This window comes from Oculina patagonica, chromosome 12, assembly GCF_052425735.1.
Source record: "Oculina patagonica isolate OP01 chromosome 12, crgOcupat, whole genome shotgun sequence".
NCBI classification, from domain to species: Eukaryota; Metazoa; Cnidaria; class Anthozoa; order Scleractinia; family Oculinidae; genus Oculina; species Oculina patagonica.
Genome location: NC_135769.1, coordinates 32,365,222 through 32,380,497, shown reverse-complemented (window position 1 = coordinate 32,380,497; position 15,276 = coordinate 32,365,222). Strand labels below are relative to the sequence as shown.

General features: G+C 37.5%; 1 protein-coding gene across 1 annotated transcript; it reads right to left on the bottom strand.

The window, feature by feature from the left end:
- Nucleotides 1-1,578: 1,578 nt before the first annotated feature.
- Nucleotides 1,579-15,161, bottom strand: LOC144633184 (serine/threonine-protein kinase/endoribonuclease IRE1-like). The gene is made up of 25 exons (XM_078491994.1): nt 14,966-15,161; nt 14,760-14,868; nt 12,674-12,710; nt 11,432-11,501; nt 10,903-10,975; nt 10,473-10,607; nt 10,086-10,128; nt 9,714-9,769; nt 9,550-9,609; nt 8,696-8,885; nt 8,054-8,135; nt 7,508-7,930; nt 6,241-6,346; nt 6,024-6,105; nt 5,784-5,856; nt 5,542-5,598; nt 5,197-5,256; nt 5,004-5,103; nt 4,669-4,862; nt 3,917-4,061; nt 3,730-3,787; nt 3,415-3,484; nt 3,164-3,287; nt 2,821-2,888; nt 1,579-2,117 (listed from the first exon to the last, which is right to left on the bottom strand). The coding sequence occupies exons 1-25, from the start codon at nt 15,044-15,046 to the stop codon at nt 1,944-1,946; spliced, it is 2,670 nt and encodes an 889-aa protein (XP_078348120.1). The 5' UTR covers nt 15,047-15,161; the 3' UTR covers nt 1,579-1,943.
- Between the last annotated feature and the right edge of the window lie 115 nt (nt 15,162-15,276).

The following is a 15,276-nucleotide window of genomic DNA, read 5'->3' as shown; positions in this document are numbered from 1 at the left end:
CCTTGATTCAGCCGATTCCTCTGAAGAGAATTGGAAAGCTGTTGTCTTGGGAAACTTTACTAAATCTACTGTTTCTACCAAGTAACATTATACCGCTTTAAAAAGTTGACCGACCAACCCAACCGAAAACAGTGTGTTTGTTTGTGCTAGTAGAACACGCGCAAGGAACCCAACTAAACGAAAACGAAACCCAGTAGCTTTGGTTTCATTAACTTTTAAGTCCCCCCCAACTAAACAACGAAACCCAGTGCTTGGTTTCATAACTTTTAAGTCCTCTTTACTCCTCAAACCCTCTGTTCACTTAGTTGAGTTGAAACAATAATGCTTGAGTAACAGACAAAATTGATAGATTGTCCACTCAACAACTACGCTGCACACATTCGGTCTAACGAACTTCGCATCGTTGGTGCGCTGTAATGTTCTGTACTGAACATCTAGTCTCCTTCGGGTTATTTTAAAATTTAGAAAGAAAACGGAAGGTTCAAAATGTACACATTTGCGCTCTCCGGGGATATGTAAGCTGCCACAGGCAACAAGTCCCGGTTTGAAAATTCTTGCAGAAGTAAAGTACCTTTAAAAGTTTCAAGAGCTTAAAGTTGGGCCAAACGAGGATAAGAGTTGACCTTCATGAAAGTTTTTGTAAGATCTCGTCGACTATCATAACTCGGGCCAAACGTGAACGAGAGTCCGTTTAACTCTCAATGACTCGTGAAAATTTGAGCACGTTCACAGTCGACGAGAGCGCATGAGAGTCGATGCGAGTGCATGAGAGTTTTAGGCCAAACGAGAGCGAGAGTTTGAAGACTTAACTCCACAACGTTGTGATTGGATATTGCTCGGTTGTTAACTTCCCGCGAGTAACAACCAAGCACAGTCATTCTGATTGGTAAGGTTAAGTCTGCGTTTGAGCCTAGGGGCCCATTAGGCCGTAGTTTATCCCGGTTTCCGTAGCATTAAGCGGCTAGGGGTATTTCTGCTCCCCCAGGATAAGTCCATCGCAGGATTACCCCCCATGTATATACCTTTACCCTGTTTATACACCTGGGTGGAGAGGCACTATGAGAGTTCAGTGTCTTGCCTAAGAACACAATACGGTGATCCCAGCCAGGGCACTAACCCGGACCAGACCCCAGCGCGCCTCCCTCAATTATTCTCTCCGCAGACTCGTACCCGGGCGCAATTTACTGTTTTTTTTTTTGGGGGGGGGGGAGGGAGGGGAAGAGAAGATAGGATACGAGGGTGGATTGGCGCCCGCAGTTTGCCATAAATCGCGCGAAAAAAGCAGTCAAAAATCACTTTACAATAGTAAGATTTTTTTTATTGCAAACTCTTACTTAACACAAACTATGTTCGTATTTTATTTTATTTTAATTTATGTAAATTTACTTTGTGGATGGGCGTCTTTGAATACTAAAACTACAAAATTTTCTACAATTCTAACTAGATGTATTATAAAGAATTTAGTGATAATTATGTACAACCGTGGAGGTAACCTGAGAATAAATAATCTGATCTATTTTTTCTCCTGACAGTTCGGAGCGTAGAGATGAGGACATTCACGTGATTTTTTTATTATTATTTTAAAAAATATTTTTCTGTATAATATTGACAAAGGGAAGACAACGAGTGATCGTCTATTCCACGGAAATGTAACGCAGGATCTTTTTAAGTGTCACGCAAGCCGCCGCGTTCTATGTTGACCAATACAGTCGAACTTCTACCTCGGTTCGTCTGTCTAATGAGAGAGACTCCTACTGGGCACACTCATTCATGGTCCCGATACGCACAAACACTACATAAGGGGACAAATAGACGCAGTCCTGAAAGTGCCCTCTTATGGAAGCTCCTGCAAAAAAGTTCCTCATGTCACACAGAGATATTCAGGACAGACATGACCAGGTGTCAATCGCATCGGCCTCAGAGTAATCTCTCAAAATAATATTTCAGTCTTGAAAGTAGTACGTTTGAAAGACTGGCTCTGTCTTACACGAGGCCATAGCATAGTACGTGTGCATGAGAAGCCGTGGAAATCGAGAGCTGAAGTAACGCATGTATCCATCAGGAACTGAGCCCAGAGATTGCTTCACGTGATCAGGCAGCTCACGGTAGTGATGTTTCTGTGAAAATTAACAACACGTGACATCAACATTGATTAACATTGACTGCCAGCTAGCCGAAATAAACTGGGACACCACCTTACCACCAACCATTTTCCGAAAGAGAGTCATTAAAGTGGCTTCCCGGGCATGAAAAGTCAGCGAATGAATTGATGTACCCATAGGTCAACAAGGTAAAGAGGGGTGGCGGGGGGGGGGGGGGGAAGGGGGGGAGGAGAGATTCTCTTATTCTATCCCTTTTCTTTCGGAAAAGACAACCAGATCACAAGTTACACGAGAATACCCCTCCTCCCTTCCCTTTTCCAAAAAGATACCAGCCACAAGAGAGAGACGGCGGAGCCGGGGGCTGGGGGGGCTGCCCCCCCCTTTTCCTGCTTTTGGGGTTCTGCCCCCCCCCCCCCCCTTGTCCTGTCGCCCCCCCCTGGCTGCTCCGCCGTCCCTGCAAGAGAGGAGATATGACGGCGTGAATCCGCTATGGAGTTTACTATTTGCTTAATCAAAGGACAGGGGCAAATCCTCACGTGCCAAAAATAAATGCCAAAAATATAAGCAACAAAAAAGTGGAAAACAAATCGGTTCCTACCAAAACTCGCGGCCTCACTTAATGAGAACTGAACTGGAATGGACGCAACTGCGATTTACTAAAAATTGTGAATTCAGTACGAAAACATAAAGCAAATAGTGAACATGTAAAAGGATTTACCTTGTTTCGCATGGCGCGTAAAAGATCTCTGACATGAGAACCTTTGTATGTCCTAAATTTACGAAGATCTGTCAAACAGGAAAAAGATTACAATTAAAGCATTTTATTAAATGAGCTACGTCACAGACTAAAAAGGGCCAATTTTTGAATTTTGCTCGTTTGTAATCCGTCTTAATCCCTTCAGCCATAACAATCCACGTTTATTTTGGTTTAATTAGACTTTTTTAGTGTTTTACTACTTGAGGAAACTAATTATTTTTAGATTTTTTTCAAATTGAAAGCCCACAAGCAGAGAGAGAAGGTTTTAAAACCATTGGTTCCCAGTCTCTTTCTCTGTACTCACCTTCCTGTAACTCGCTGCTCAAGTGTACTTTCCAGTCCCCTCGCACCACAGGTATGGAGTCTTTCTGTAGTGTCATTAGCAGATCTGATTCTTCAGACTCTTTCTCAATCCGGTCACTTACGTCCTGAGAAAACGACAATAACAACATTTGACGTTATGAATCCGGATTTTATCAAGTGTCATTATTGCTTAATGTATTCACAGATGTACCAAATAAAACCTTCCTCTTATTCGACGTTCCTCGTCCTTACCTGAAAGAAAGCAAGCTGTTTTTCTCTGTTCCAGAAGAATGGATGTTTAAGGATTGCTTTTGCTGAGGGTCTGTAAACAAACAGGAAGTTATTTTGTATTTCATCAACAAGTCTCAAAGAGGTGGTCGTAGCTAAAACACAGAAAGATTGAAAAACAAAACGGTTGTCTGTTGAACCCCCGAAGCAGCATCCAAAAAGTTCCCGATTCTTTTTTATCCGAATCAGAGACAGCCACTGCGTAACTTAGCAACAGCCCTACCGAAAACCGCAGGCTCATTCGATTTCTAACCGCTAAAGACGCAGAAACAAACCTACCTTTCCGAAGAACAAGGGTTCAACATCATTTTTATAAGGTCTTTTGCTTCTGTTACTACTGTAAAAGCGAAGGTACAATATTATTACTATTAGTCAAAAACGTACACGACGCAACTAGAAATGTGGTAAAAGAGAAATTGGCAAATAAACCTGTCAAACAGCAAGAATCGTAAGCTGGGATCCTTACATTCAGAATTAATGATCTTTTCTGTATCGTATTCTCCTGATAAGATATTAGCTTGTCGTCTGTATTGGTCTCCGAATGGATGACGTCCTCCACTCAACACGTAATAAAACACACAACCAGAAGAGAAAATATCCACAGAACGATTCTGAAGTGAGAAAAATAAAATTATAAGTTAAAATAATATAAAACAAAAGGGCGTAAGAAGAACTGCTTAGAAACCTTTCTGAAAGTTAATTTAGTCCTACATTGGCCAAAACATCGAAAGTTCCTAAGATTAATTATGATCTAAAATTTTCTCTTGAGGTAATAAAGCGGTATTGGCGATTCGCTTAACAATACGGAACTTTTTCTATGAAAAAAAAGAAAAGTTTTGGGAACAACTGTTCACTTTCACTTTTGGCCTTTACCCGGAACGGGGAAATGGGCCGGGGAACAACTGTTAACTCAGCATATTTTGGATAACACAGTATAAACAACCCACAGTTTGCCAAATTGATCATAAAAATGGCGGGAAAAATTTCGCCGCATACAAGCAGACTGAGGGGGAAACCACGTAACAGCTGGAGAAGGGATACGCCACGCACTATACAGTTGAAGAACTACACCTTGACGTAGATGGAACGCCTGGCCAGGAAAAGGGGGGATTGGAGGAGTTTTGTCGGTGGCCTTTGCTCCGAAATGGAGTAGACAGGCTTGAGATCAGACTGAAAAAGGACGTTTCGACACATGACAAATGAGCAATAGAGCATTACCATTTTGTTGTCTGGTTTAAACATTTCTGGCGCAATCCAGCCGTCTGTTCCTATAGCGCCTGTTTGACACGTAACCGAGTTGCGCCCATGCGCCAGCTTCTTACAAAGTCCAAAGTCCGATATCATTGCTTTCACTTCGCCGCTCGCACTTCGCTTTGAAATCAGCACATTATGAGGTTTGATATCGCGATGAACTGAAAACAAATTAGACAAGTATTTAAACTAAATACGACATATGAAGAAACACAGATCTAGGTGTTAGGCGACGAGTTTTTTCGGTGATCTCCGGAGACAGTTTCTTTAACACAACGCTCAAAGAAAAAAGATTATTTTACCAATATTAAGAGAATGAAGATGAGCCAATCCTGAGGTAGCTTGGTTTAGTACAGTTACTGGCGTAAGTCCATGGCGCTCAAACGTCGGATCTTCCACGTACTAACAAAAAATTAAAAAAGTTAATACCCAGTAATTCGATAAAATAGCATCAAGTGCTCAAAATAAGAACGAATTACGAAAGCTTCTTTCTACCTCTTGAAGAGTCGCCTCGCATAATTCCAATGCAATATACCGAAACTGCTGATTCTCTTCCTAAAATGAAAACAAAAACTGATTAGTCATCACTCTCTCTTCAAAATCACTTAATCTGTAGCCTCTCTTTTCGCGCGAGTTTATTCTTTCCGCGCTCATTTCGACCCCACAAATTTCATACTGATGACGTAGCTCGACAAAGATCCGTCTAGTGTCTCTGATTGGCTGTTGCTTGATTTTCAATTTTCGCGCGAAACAAACAACCAATTAGAGACACTACACAGCTCTCTGAAGAGCTACCTCATCAGTATGGAATTTTATGGATTGAATCCCAGAATCGCTTACCGTGCAAAAATACCTGATGACGTTTGGATGTGCGTCTGATTCTCGAAGAAGATCAACCTATAACAAAACAACCTTCCGATATCAATAATAGTCTAAAGCAATAAAAATAAAAAATAAAAAAAATAAAAAACAGTCTATGTAGCTGAACGAAACGCGACAATCTCGTTGCGTCTTATCTATGGGTTCACGTACTGTGGAAAAATACGATTGATAACAAGAAAAAATCCAGAAAAAAATCAAACCTCTCTATCAGCAAAAGTGAAACATTCTGGCAAAATGCGTTTGACTGCAGCATCACGGCCATCAAATTTACCCCTGAAAACAACAGAATGATGTCACAACTCTGAACAAAACCTAGAACGTTAATTTCATGGACGCAGACTCCAACATTTGACCACTGAACTTTCCAAGCTTAAAACGGCGACAAGATAATATCTTTATAAAGTTGAAAGAAAAGTTTTAGATGGTAGAAAGTAGCTTACTTGTAAACCACTGTTCCTTCGCAACCGCGACCAAGGACATCTTTCAAAGAGAAGGATATCTTTCCTACGCACACGAAACTATCTGTTGACAAAAATATAAGAAATGGTTTACGAGAAAACTAGCTCTCAATTTGATAAACTTTCAGCATTGGTGTAAAACAGACAGAAGTGTTGTGTTTATGTCTCATTTATTGCCGAAAATACTTGTTAAACTTACTCATGTTGTTCTCAGGAGGTTGCTCTGTCTTTTGTTCGTCAACGCTTTGTGATGACGATTGACGAGACGAGCCTCTTGAAGACACAGTAGAATGTCTGGTTGACCTCTATAACAACAGAAAACAAGAGTTGCGACAAAATTAGTAAACTTAGTGCGGGGATTTAACTCCATAGATTTTTACGATTTCATTTTCTCTGTTTTCACCGTAAGTTTAGTTTCGATTGAGAAGAAATATCAAACACTGGAGAGAGTGTTTCATTAAATTTTCAAACACCTGGAAGGTCGTCAAAAATACTCCGCTGTGCGTCTCTTCTCAGAATTTGGAAATGTGATGAAACACACCGTCTCTTGTGTTTGATATACAGTAGAATCCCGATTTCTCAAACCCTTGGCTTCCGATTTATCTAACCAATTTTCTTTACCCTTAGATAGTACTTCTTTGTAATTTTACTCCTGATTTCTCGAATCTCCCGATTTCTTGAAAATTATTTTTTTTGGGGGGGGGGGGGGGTAAAAAAAAAAAAAAAAAAAAAAAAAAAAAAAAAAAAAAAAAAAAAAAAAAAAGAAAAAAAAAAAAAAAAAAAAAAAAAAAAAAAAAAAAAAAAAAAAAAAAAAAAAAAAAAAAAAAAAAAAAAATAAAAAAAAAAAAAAAAAAAAAAAAAAAAAAAAAAAAAAAATTAAAAAAATAAAATGGAGTGTATAAAAGTTTTTTTAGCCCGGGGAGGGAAAAAAATAAAAATTAGGGAAAAAAAAAAAAAGGTAGTTGGGGGGGGAAAAAAGAGGGGGAGAAAAAAAAGAGATAACGAAAAAAAAAGAACACAAGGAGAAAAAAAAAAAAAAAAAAAAAAAAAAGTAATAGTTATAGCGTTCGCCATTTTACCCTTTGAAAGACATCCACAGAGGGTGTATAACAGTATAATATATGAATTATTTTTCGCAACCTCCGTTTCCCATCTTTAAAGAGAGGTACAAGAAATCGGAATTCTACTGTATTGCATCAATAATTTAATCCACAATCCTTTTCACTCCTTTGGATAAATGCAAGACGATCCAATAAACACAAAATCAAATTCTTTGCGTCATTCTATGCGTCAGCATTTGCAACAGTGCATGCTATCTTGCTTCAATACCCCAACAGCCCAGGTCCCATGTGCAGTCACATGCTGGCATGCAACTTACGTCAATATAAAACACTACCAACAGAACCACAGGAATCCCAGTAATAGCAATAATAGTGTACAACAATTAATGATGCATGCTAACTTACGTCAATATAAAACACTACCAACAGAACCACAGGAATCCCAATGGTAGCAATAATAGTGTACAACAATCGCTGATGAATCTTCATCATCTCAAACATCTCCTGTTGTTGCCGCCTGTCTTCCTCCTTTGTAGTTGTCTTCTCTATTCTCTTCGGCATCATCTTCGCATTGTGTAGATGATGCATGTACAGCGGCATCAGCTTGTCGGGAATGTGCGTAATATGCAACTGTGGACTGGCAACCAGCGGAACTTGATGATGTCCAAGAAGCAATGCAGCCTTGGGTTCAAGCACTTTAGGCTGCTGTACAGGGCGCCGCACTGGAGGGGAACTGTTTACAGAAGGCTCTCTGGATGACACTGTATCCTTGGAATGAGTTGATGAAGGGACGACTGGTTTGGGGCCTTCAATCAGTAAAACTTTTGCCTAAACAAAGGGAAAACAGTTCCAAGTAAGAATTTTAGACTAAAACACTTTTGGATCAGACTTATATTGAAGGAAGAGTTTGGAAATCAGAAATCATACTTGAGTGTCAAGCACAATCCTTACCTCAACCAGTGGTGAACCTTCTTCTACAAGTGACGGCAGAGCGTATAATCCACCAGCATGTTCTCCTATGTAAAGTGTTGGCCTAAAAAAAATTTAATAGGATCATTGTTAGAACATTGATGCAAAAGTCAAAATTCTGTAGCCTTGATCTTTATACATCATCACAGCTATTTAATGTGTGTTACAGAGCCTATAAGATCAGCTCTACATTGTAGGTCTGCAAAGCATGCAGAGAGCAACATATATAATGTCATCTGAGAGTTTGAACATCAGAGGTTGAGATTTCATGCCTTGCCAGCAACCTTGTGGGTCATTGCATCGTTATAAAGAAAGACCTTTTAATCCACCAAATATTGTGACTATAATTTTGTGCAAAACCAAAAGAATAATTGCATACTGTAACAGACTTAACTGGGGGGGGGGGGGGGGGGGGGTGGGGCCCCCCCCCCTTTTTTTTTTTTTTTTTTACCCCGAAAAAAAATGCCCCCCCCCCCCCCCCCCCTATGACAGGGTCTGGATGATCGGACCCCCCACTTACCTCAAGGTCTGGATCCGCCACTTCAATGAATACAAAGTAACTAATGCAATGCAGTTTGCAAGTCATATGTAAATGCACAATATTAGCCAATAGCATGTACTTACTGTAAAACGATCTCTCCACCATCACCAAGGAAAGTGTTTTCATGTGAAGAGCTTGATGTATTCGCACCAATAAGATGCGTCAGTGTTTCTTTAGCTATGTGATTGACCTTGACTTTCAATAATGCCTCATTGTCCATCTTATAGATTCCTACTACAGGGGATCCATAATTCTTGGTCCACAAAATTTCTCCTGATAAGTACAATAGAAAACAAACTGAGAATGCACATGTATTCCAGATAAAATTGTGTAGCAAACTCTGGTATTAATTTGGGAAACAAACTGTATATGAGTAAAAGGAAAGAATTTACAAAGTTCTATTAAGATGGTTTCCGCGCCTCCCGGCGGCCGCGCCCGGTCGCCACCCCCGCGTCGCCCCCCGGGGTCTTCGCGCGTCCGCCGCTCGCTGGCTTCGGGGTCACTCTGTCTGTCGCCGTCTGTGGTGCCCCTCCCTCCGTCATACTTTCGTCAGTTATGTGCTAAAAGCAGTTACTAAATGGACACAGTGTGTAGAAAGGTATTTTACACAATGATAAGACATAGTATTAATATTTAATGTGATTAGCATTTTGCAATTATCAGATGATGTAGATGTACATCCATCATGTCAATTTCCCTGTTATTTTTTTTTTTCAATGTGAGAATTGACACAAATCATTCAAGAGGTCTATTCAAGGAATGCATAACACATTTAGATACCTCTCCCAACAATGTTCAACCTTCACATAATTATGTCAGAATCAATTGACTTTGGAACATTATTCCTTCATTGGTGAGAAAGCATACAGCAAGAGCCCACTGCTATCATTAACGTCTGAATGATGCTAGTTGTTGAGTACATTTTACTTATATTTACCTGTTGATGCGTCCATAGTAACCATAAAACCATCTGAACTAGAACACATATGATGAAGATCTAAGAAAAAAGATTCATAACATTTATTAGCCCAGAAACTACTAACTAAGTACTAGGTTAAGTGTAAACCAGCTACTTTTTAAAAAATAAAGGTAAATATTTACTGTAATCCACATCTTGGGCAAGATGAGAAGAATAATCATGAAATGTAGCATTCCATCTGCAATAAGAGAAAAAATATATTAATTATTTAAATTTATAAACATCAATACTTAGTGAAATATTAAAAGCATTCTTCTTGAAGGACTTCCTTCTTCTAAATTCTGTCGGCCTACACTTAAAGCAAACCATGGTCAGCAAGGAGACTTGATCTCTTCCTCTTGTTAAAAAGTTGGGTCATTGGCAATGTTACTACACCAATAAATTTGCCAGTGCACATGTATCTTAACTTATAATTGAAAACACAAAAATATTATTAAATAATACTTGTAGATGACTGTGTATTGTGACTGTCCCAAACCAAATATTATACACACCTCTTTTCTCTAGTTTTGCTATCATACATGGTTATCGTGTACTCTGTAAAAAAAGAAAATGTCGCATTATTTTTAATCTTATCAACCAATCAAAATACCAATCAGATGACCAATAATACTGCTGATTATCAGTCCAAGTATTTCAATTCAAGTTTAATTCTCCTTGTACTGATTCTTATATGTTTCTTTTCATTCTAGTTTTGAGTATTTGATAGCACATTCAAAGAATACTTGTCACATGCCTACTTAGACTCGATTTCCGCCACCTTGTCTGGTCTGGTCTGCCCACAGGCTTATTTTCCCAAAACGCAGCTGAGATTGTGCCTAATGCCTGCTTAAGTGACATAATCAGGGTAAGTCTCTTACAGATCAATCTACATAGTCTACCTGTTCTGCCAAGAAATACTGGTGCCTTCTTGTTGGACATTATTGGACAAACAGTCTCTGTTCCATCCAGTTTAAGAGTTTGTTGTTTAATCCCAGTGTCCAGGTCAATAGCATACCAAACATCTGTTTTACGACCTGGAATAAGTTAAAATTAGCAAAATTAAAACCGTTCTAAGAATTATGTAATAACGGTATGTGAAATGAATGAAAGTGTGGCTCTACATGAATTTTACACTAGATGTCAAAAAATAGAGAACGAATGAAACAGCAGCACATGAATGAAAGATCTACTGTGTAACATAACATGAACATATCAACAACAGCTGGCAAAATAAATAAAAGATAGAACAAACAAATAAATAGAAATGGTAAAACTCAGAACAAACAAGCTAACAAAGTAAACAAACAAAAATAAACAATCATTAAAAACCTGTGTACAGGATTCCATCTGAACTTCGACAAGGAGATGCTCGCACCAGTTCTGGTATGGTGAATGGCAGTTTCTGAAAAATACAATTAAATTTTGAAAATATTTCAAAATATGTCATTTAATCTATTTATTTAATCTATTTTAGAATTTTTATAAAAAAAGTGGTCAACAACTTTGTTTTTCTCCCTCTGGCCTGACTGTAATGGACACATGTTAAAATCAAGGATTTCTGATATGCTAAAACGCTGTTTACAAAAATAAAGGATGACTGCAATATTAAACATAACAATTTCTCTCTGTATATAATAAATTTTTTTATAAAAAAAATAAAAAAACCTTACAATATTGAAGGTTTTTAATATGCAAAACTATCACAATTAATAATTTTTACCTCAACTTGTAAATGAGTAATGAATTGGCCGCAACTTGCTTTCTTTTTTGAATATATTATTTTGAGAAAATGAAAAAAGTATACCCGGTATAATATTACATTAAAATTATACCAACAATAACAAAACTATCACTAAACCTTTAGACCATCATGAGCACTGCCAAAAGCATACAGGCTCCCATCTTTAGGATCAGGAATAAATATTGCACTGAAGAAAGAAAGAGAGGAAAAAATATCATAGCATAAGCATAGCAATAAACAGTCGCAAGTTGGTAAAATATTATGAAATTCAAAATCATAACATTATAGGGGGGGGGGTGGTATAAAGAAAATTTTGGGGAGGGGAAAAAAAATATATTTTTTGGGGGCCCGCGCCTTTTTAGAGTTTTTTTTTTTAAAAAAAAAAAAGAGAAACTGAGAAAGGGAAAAAAAAAAAATTGAGAAGAAGAGACCCTAAAATTGGCTAAAAATTTGGGAGACACGCATTTTTTTGAAGGACCATTCACCACCCCTCATTATCCATGCATGCTCATTACAGAAAGTTTTATTTAGAATATAACATTATTATTATAGTTATAAGTTAGATAGTTAGAAAGTTTATTAAAAAAAATTCGCAACCTAAAAGGTTGAATTATGTCATATAAGTTGACGTTTCGGCATCGTCAAGACACCATTCTCAAGAATAACAATAAAATTTAATACGCCATGTTGTAAAAGTAACAGGGTTTCTAAATTTGCATAAAGCATATTTTCGCATGTACAGTAGAACCTTGGTAACTCAAACTCTGAGGGGAAATGAAAAACAGTTCGAGTTAGCAGGGTTTCGAGTTATCAGGGGCCACTGAATATTCACTTTGCCAAGTAAATAATTGATAGTTGACTGATTTTTCAGCACTTCAGAATACAGTACAGTGCAAATTAAACTTTTCTTGTCAGAAACTCTGACACGATCATAAATTCATTATAATAAGGAGGAAAATGGCTGTCTAATACGTGATCTGTTTGTTGGTCTAATCAATGGGCGTCCGTGGCAAATGGCAAAAACCGCCAAATTCGAGTTATTGGGGTAAATTTGACCCAAATTTTGATCAAGGGAAACAAAATTTAGTTTGAGTTAGCGGGGGTTTTCTAGTTATCCAAGTTACCGGAGTAAAAAAGAAAGAAAAGGGGGGTCAAATCTAAGGGAAAAGGAAGTTAGTTTTAGTTAGGGGGGTTTTTGAGTTATCCAAGTTCGAGTTACCCGGGTTCTACTGTATTTGCTTTACAAAATCTCTTCTGATCAAAATTATTTAAGTGTTCTTTGACATATTATTACTACCGTAAACCTAATATTATATATGTCAGGGTTTTCAATCAATCAGAAACTAATTTTAATCTTACCCTGGACGAAGGTAGACTGGTGTCTGTATTACAGCATCTGTGGAAGACGAAACAATAAATGAATTTAATTTCACTTATATCAGGTTTAAAACTCTTTTTGTCACTGATTCAGATTATAAAATTCTTTCTAAACACAAGACAAGACATGCCCAGGAAGTGCAGATGAATTATGAATAAGGTAGCTAGTTATTTTCCAGGGCTTACATTGAATAAGATCGGGCACCTGCTGGTCGAGCTGCGGCGGGTGTTTTGTTATAAATCACCAGCTAAAATTCATGCAGTTTTCTACAAACAGGACTAACAGAAATGTTTTCAGCTTCTTGTATGCCCTGTATTGCAATCTTATCAAAAGCCCTGTTTTCATGCAATTGAAGTATCAAGATGTCTGTGTCTGGGTTTAAATTTGGTTTTGGTTTAAAGGATTTCAAACCAGTTTGCTTTTTATTTTCCTTTGTTCTACATTCATTATCATAAATCTGAGACAAAGTGAAATAAAAAAGAAACAATATTATAATGTAAAAGCCCTCATGGTTAACCAGGCCAGTGCTATAGGTAAGTCCTACCATTTTGGTAGAATTACCTCCAATTCGTCACAACCCACTGAAGAGAGGCATTGTGACAGAGATAAAGTTTCTTGCCCATTACAACACAAAGCAGTGACCCTGGCCAAGGCTTGAACCCAGACCATGAAGAGGCCAACACAATCTCATTACCATTATAACCTGGGGTCCTCAAATATACCCCTTAAAACACCGCTCGGCAAAAAAGAATATAATATACAATCATTTTACGGCCAAAAAAGTACGGTAGTAATGAAATCACCAATTTCATATCTCAAAAAATCATTTGCACTTCCCCACGAAATCATCCTTGAACAGGCATGGTCACAGAAAGAAAATTAAACATCTAAAGAGTCAACTAAACATTTGCCTAATGAAAACTTTAAAAATGATCTAAATTATTAAAAAATATCACCTACATTGTTATTTAATGCACCTGGAAAAAGTCCAGCAGTTTATTTATTCTTAATATCTCATCTTTGAATAAAAAACAAACAATGATGGTAACTTCAAATCCCTTGCATGTGAGTCACATCGAGACATTTTCTTATAATAATAAATTAAAAAAACATTGTGATATTCTTCTTAAAAATTGTGATTTGTTTGTTGCTCTCTCAACCATTTGGTACTATTGTATGTATGCTGTGAGCACTTTGTTCTCAAAATATCAAAAAATCATACATATTTAAACAAGATTATGATTTTGTCTAAATAGCTGTCTGAAAGACAAACATTCTCCATAAACATAATATTGAATCACATGGGAAGATACATTGCACAAGACAGCTTTCATCGTAAATGCATTATTTAAAGATTTTAAAAGTGTCTTTTTCTCCAGACTAATCAATGAATAAATGATTATGCTAATGTCGTATATTTCATTATTTTTGAAAACAATTACAAAGGAATATTGATAATAAATTCATATTGCATCACACCAAGCTTCTTATAGAAAATATATTGGAGAGATTTGTTTCATACAATGATCTGAACATATGACTTCTACAAACTGGTTATGGGTTGTTTAAAGCATTCAAAAAGTTCAAAAACTTCGAAATTGCAAGTCGAGTTTCATGGATTTCCAACGCAGAGTCCAACGTAACCCGTTTAATCTGATCTATGGATATTAAAAGGGAAGACTTTTTTTAAGTTGATTATGCCACAAGGTAGCTGGTTTAACAAAGCCTTCAAACAGATCTGAATAGAAGCGATAGAATACGGAAATGAAATAGGATACTTCACTTGTAAGCAAAAGCTCCCCACACAACCTGCGATCATTTCAGTCTATAATAAACCTACAAAGTAGTTCATCTTTTGTACCTTGGCGATCAGCGTTAACGCAAAATTTCCCCAAAATAATCTTTACATTCTAACAATAGCTTAATTGAACAGTTTTAAGAAAATAATAGTTTCTAAACACGTTCATAATTTCACGGCATTCGCCGTTTTAAAGACCTTACAACTTCCGTCCAGTAGTAGCGGTATAGTAAGCTTAGTTCTAGTCATTGAGAAGTACAAAATCTCACCTTCTTTAAGGGACCACCTAATTTCTCCTGTTTGTTTCTTCACGGCATGCATTGTTCCATCCAAAGTAGATATAAACAGGAAAGATTCTGGAACACTCAAAGTTCGAGGCTGTAATGAAGGAAAAAAATCTTCATTCATTTGTGGACAAAGATGGCTGGATCGTGGGTCGTAAAACGTGAGTTTAAAAATCGATTTTCAGGCTTACCTCTTCGCATAACACCACCGAAGGCAGCGCCAGAAATACGATAAAACTACAAAACAATCCTAAGATTGTATATCCACTCATGCTGCCTGACTTTGTATTATTTTGATTGAGAAAACAAAGTCAGGTTTGTAATTCTCTTTCATGTAAATATCCGTGTTCCTTTCCCTTGGTTTTCGTTCGACGCTGGTGACGTCGTTGAATCTGATTGGTTCATAATCAATCGTCGCCATATTGGATTACTTGGATTGAAAGGGACTGGAAATAGGGTTCTTTTAAAAATGAATCCCTCTTTTACAAGGGAATGTAAGGGA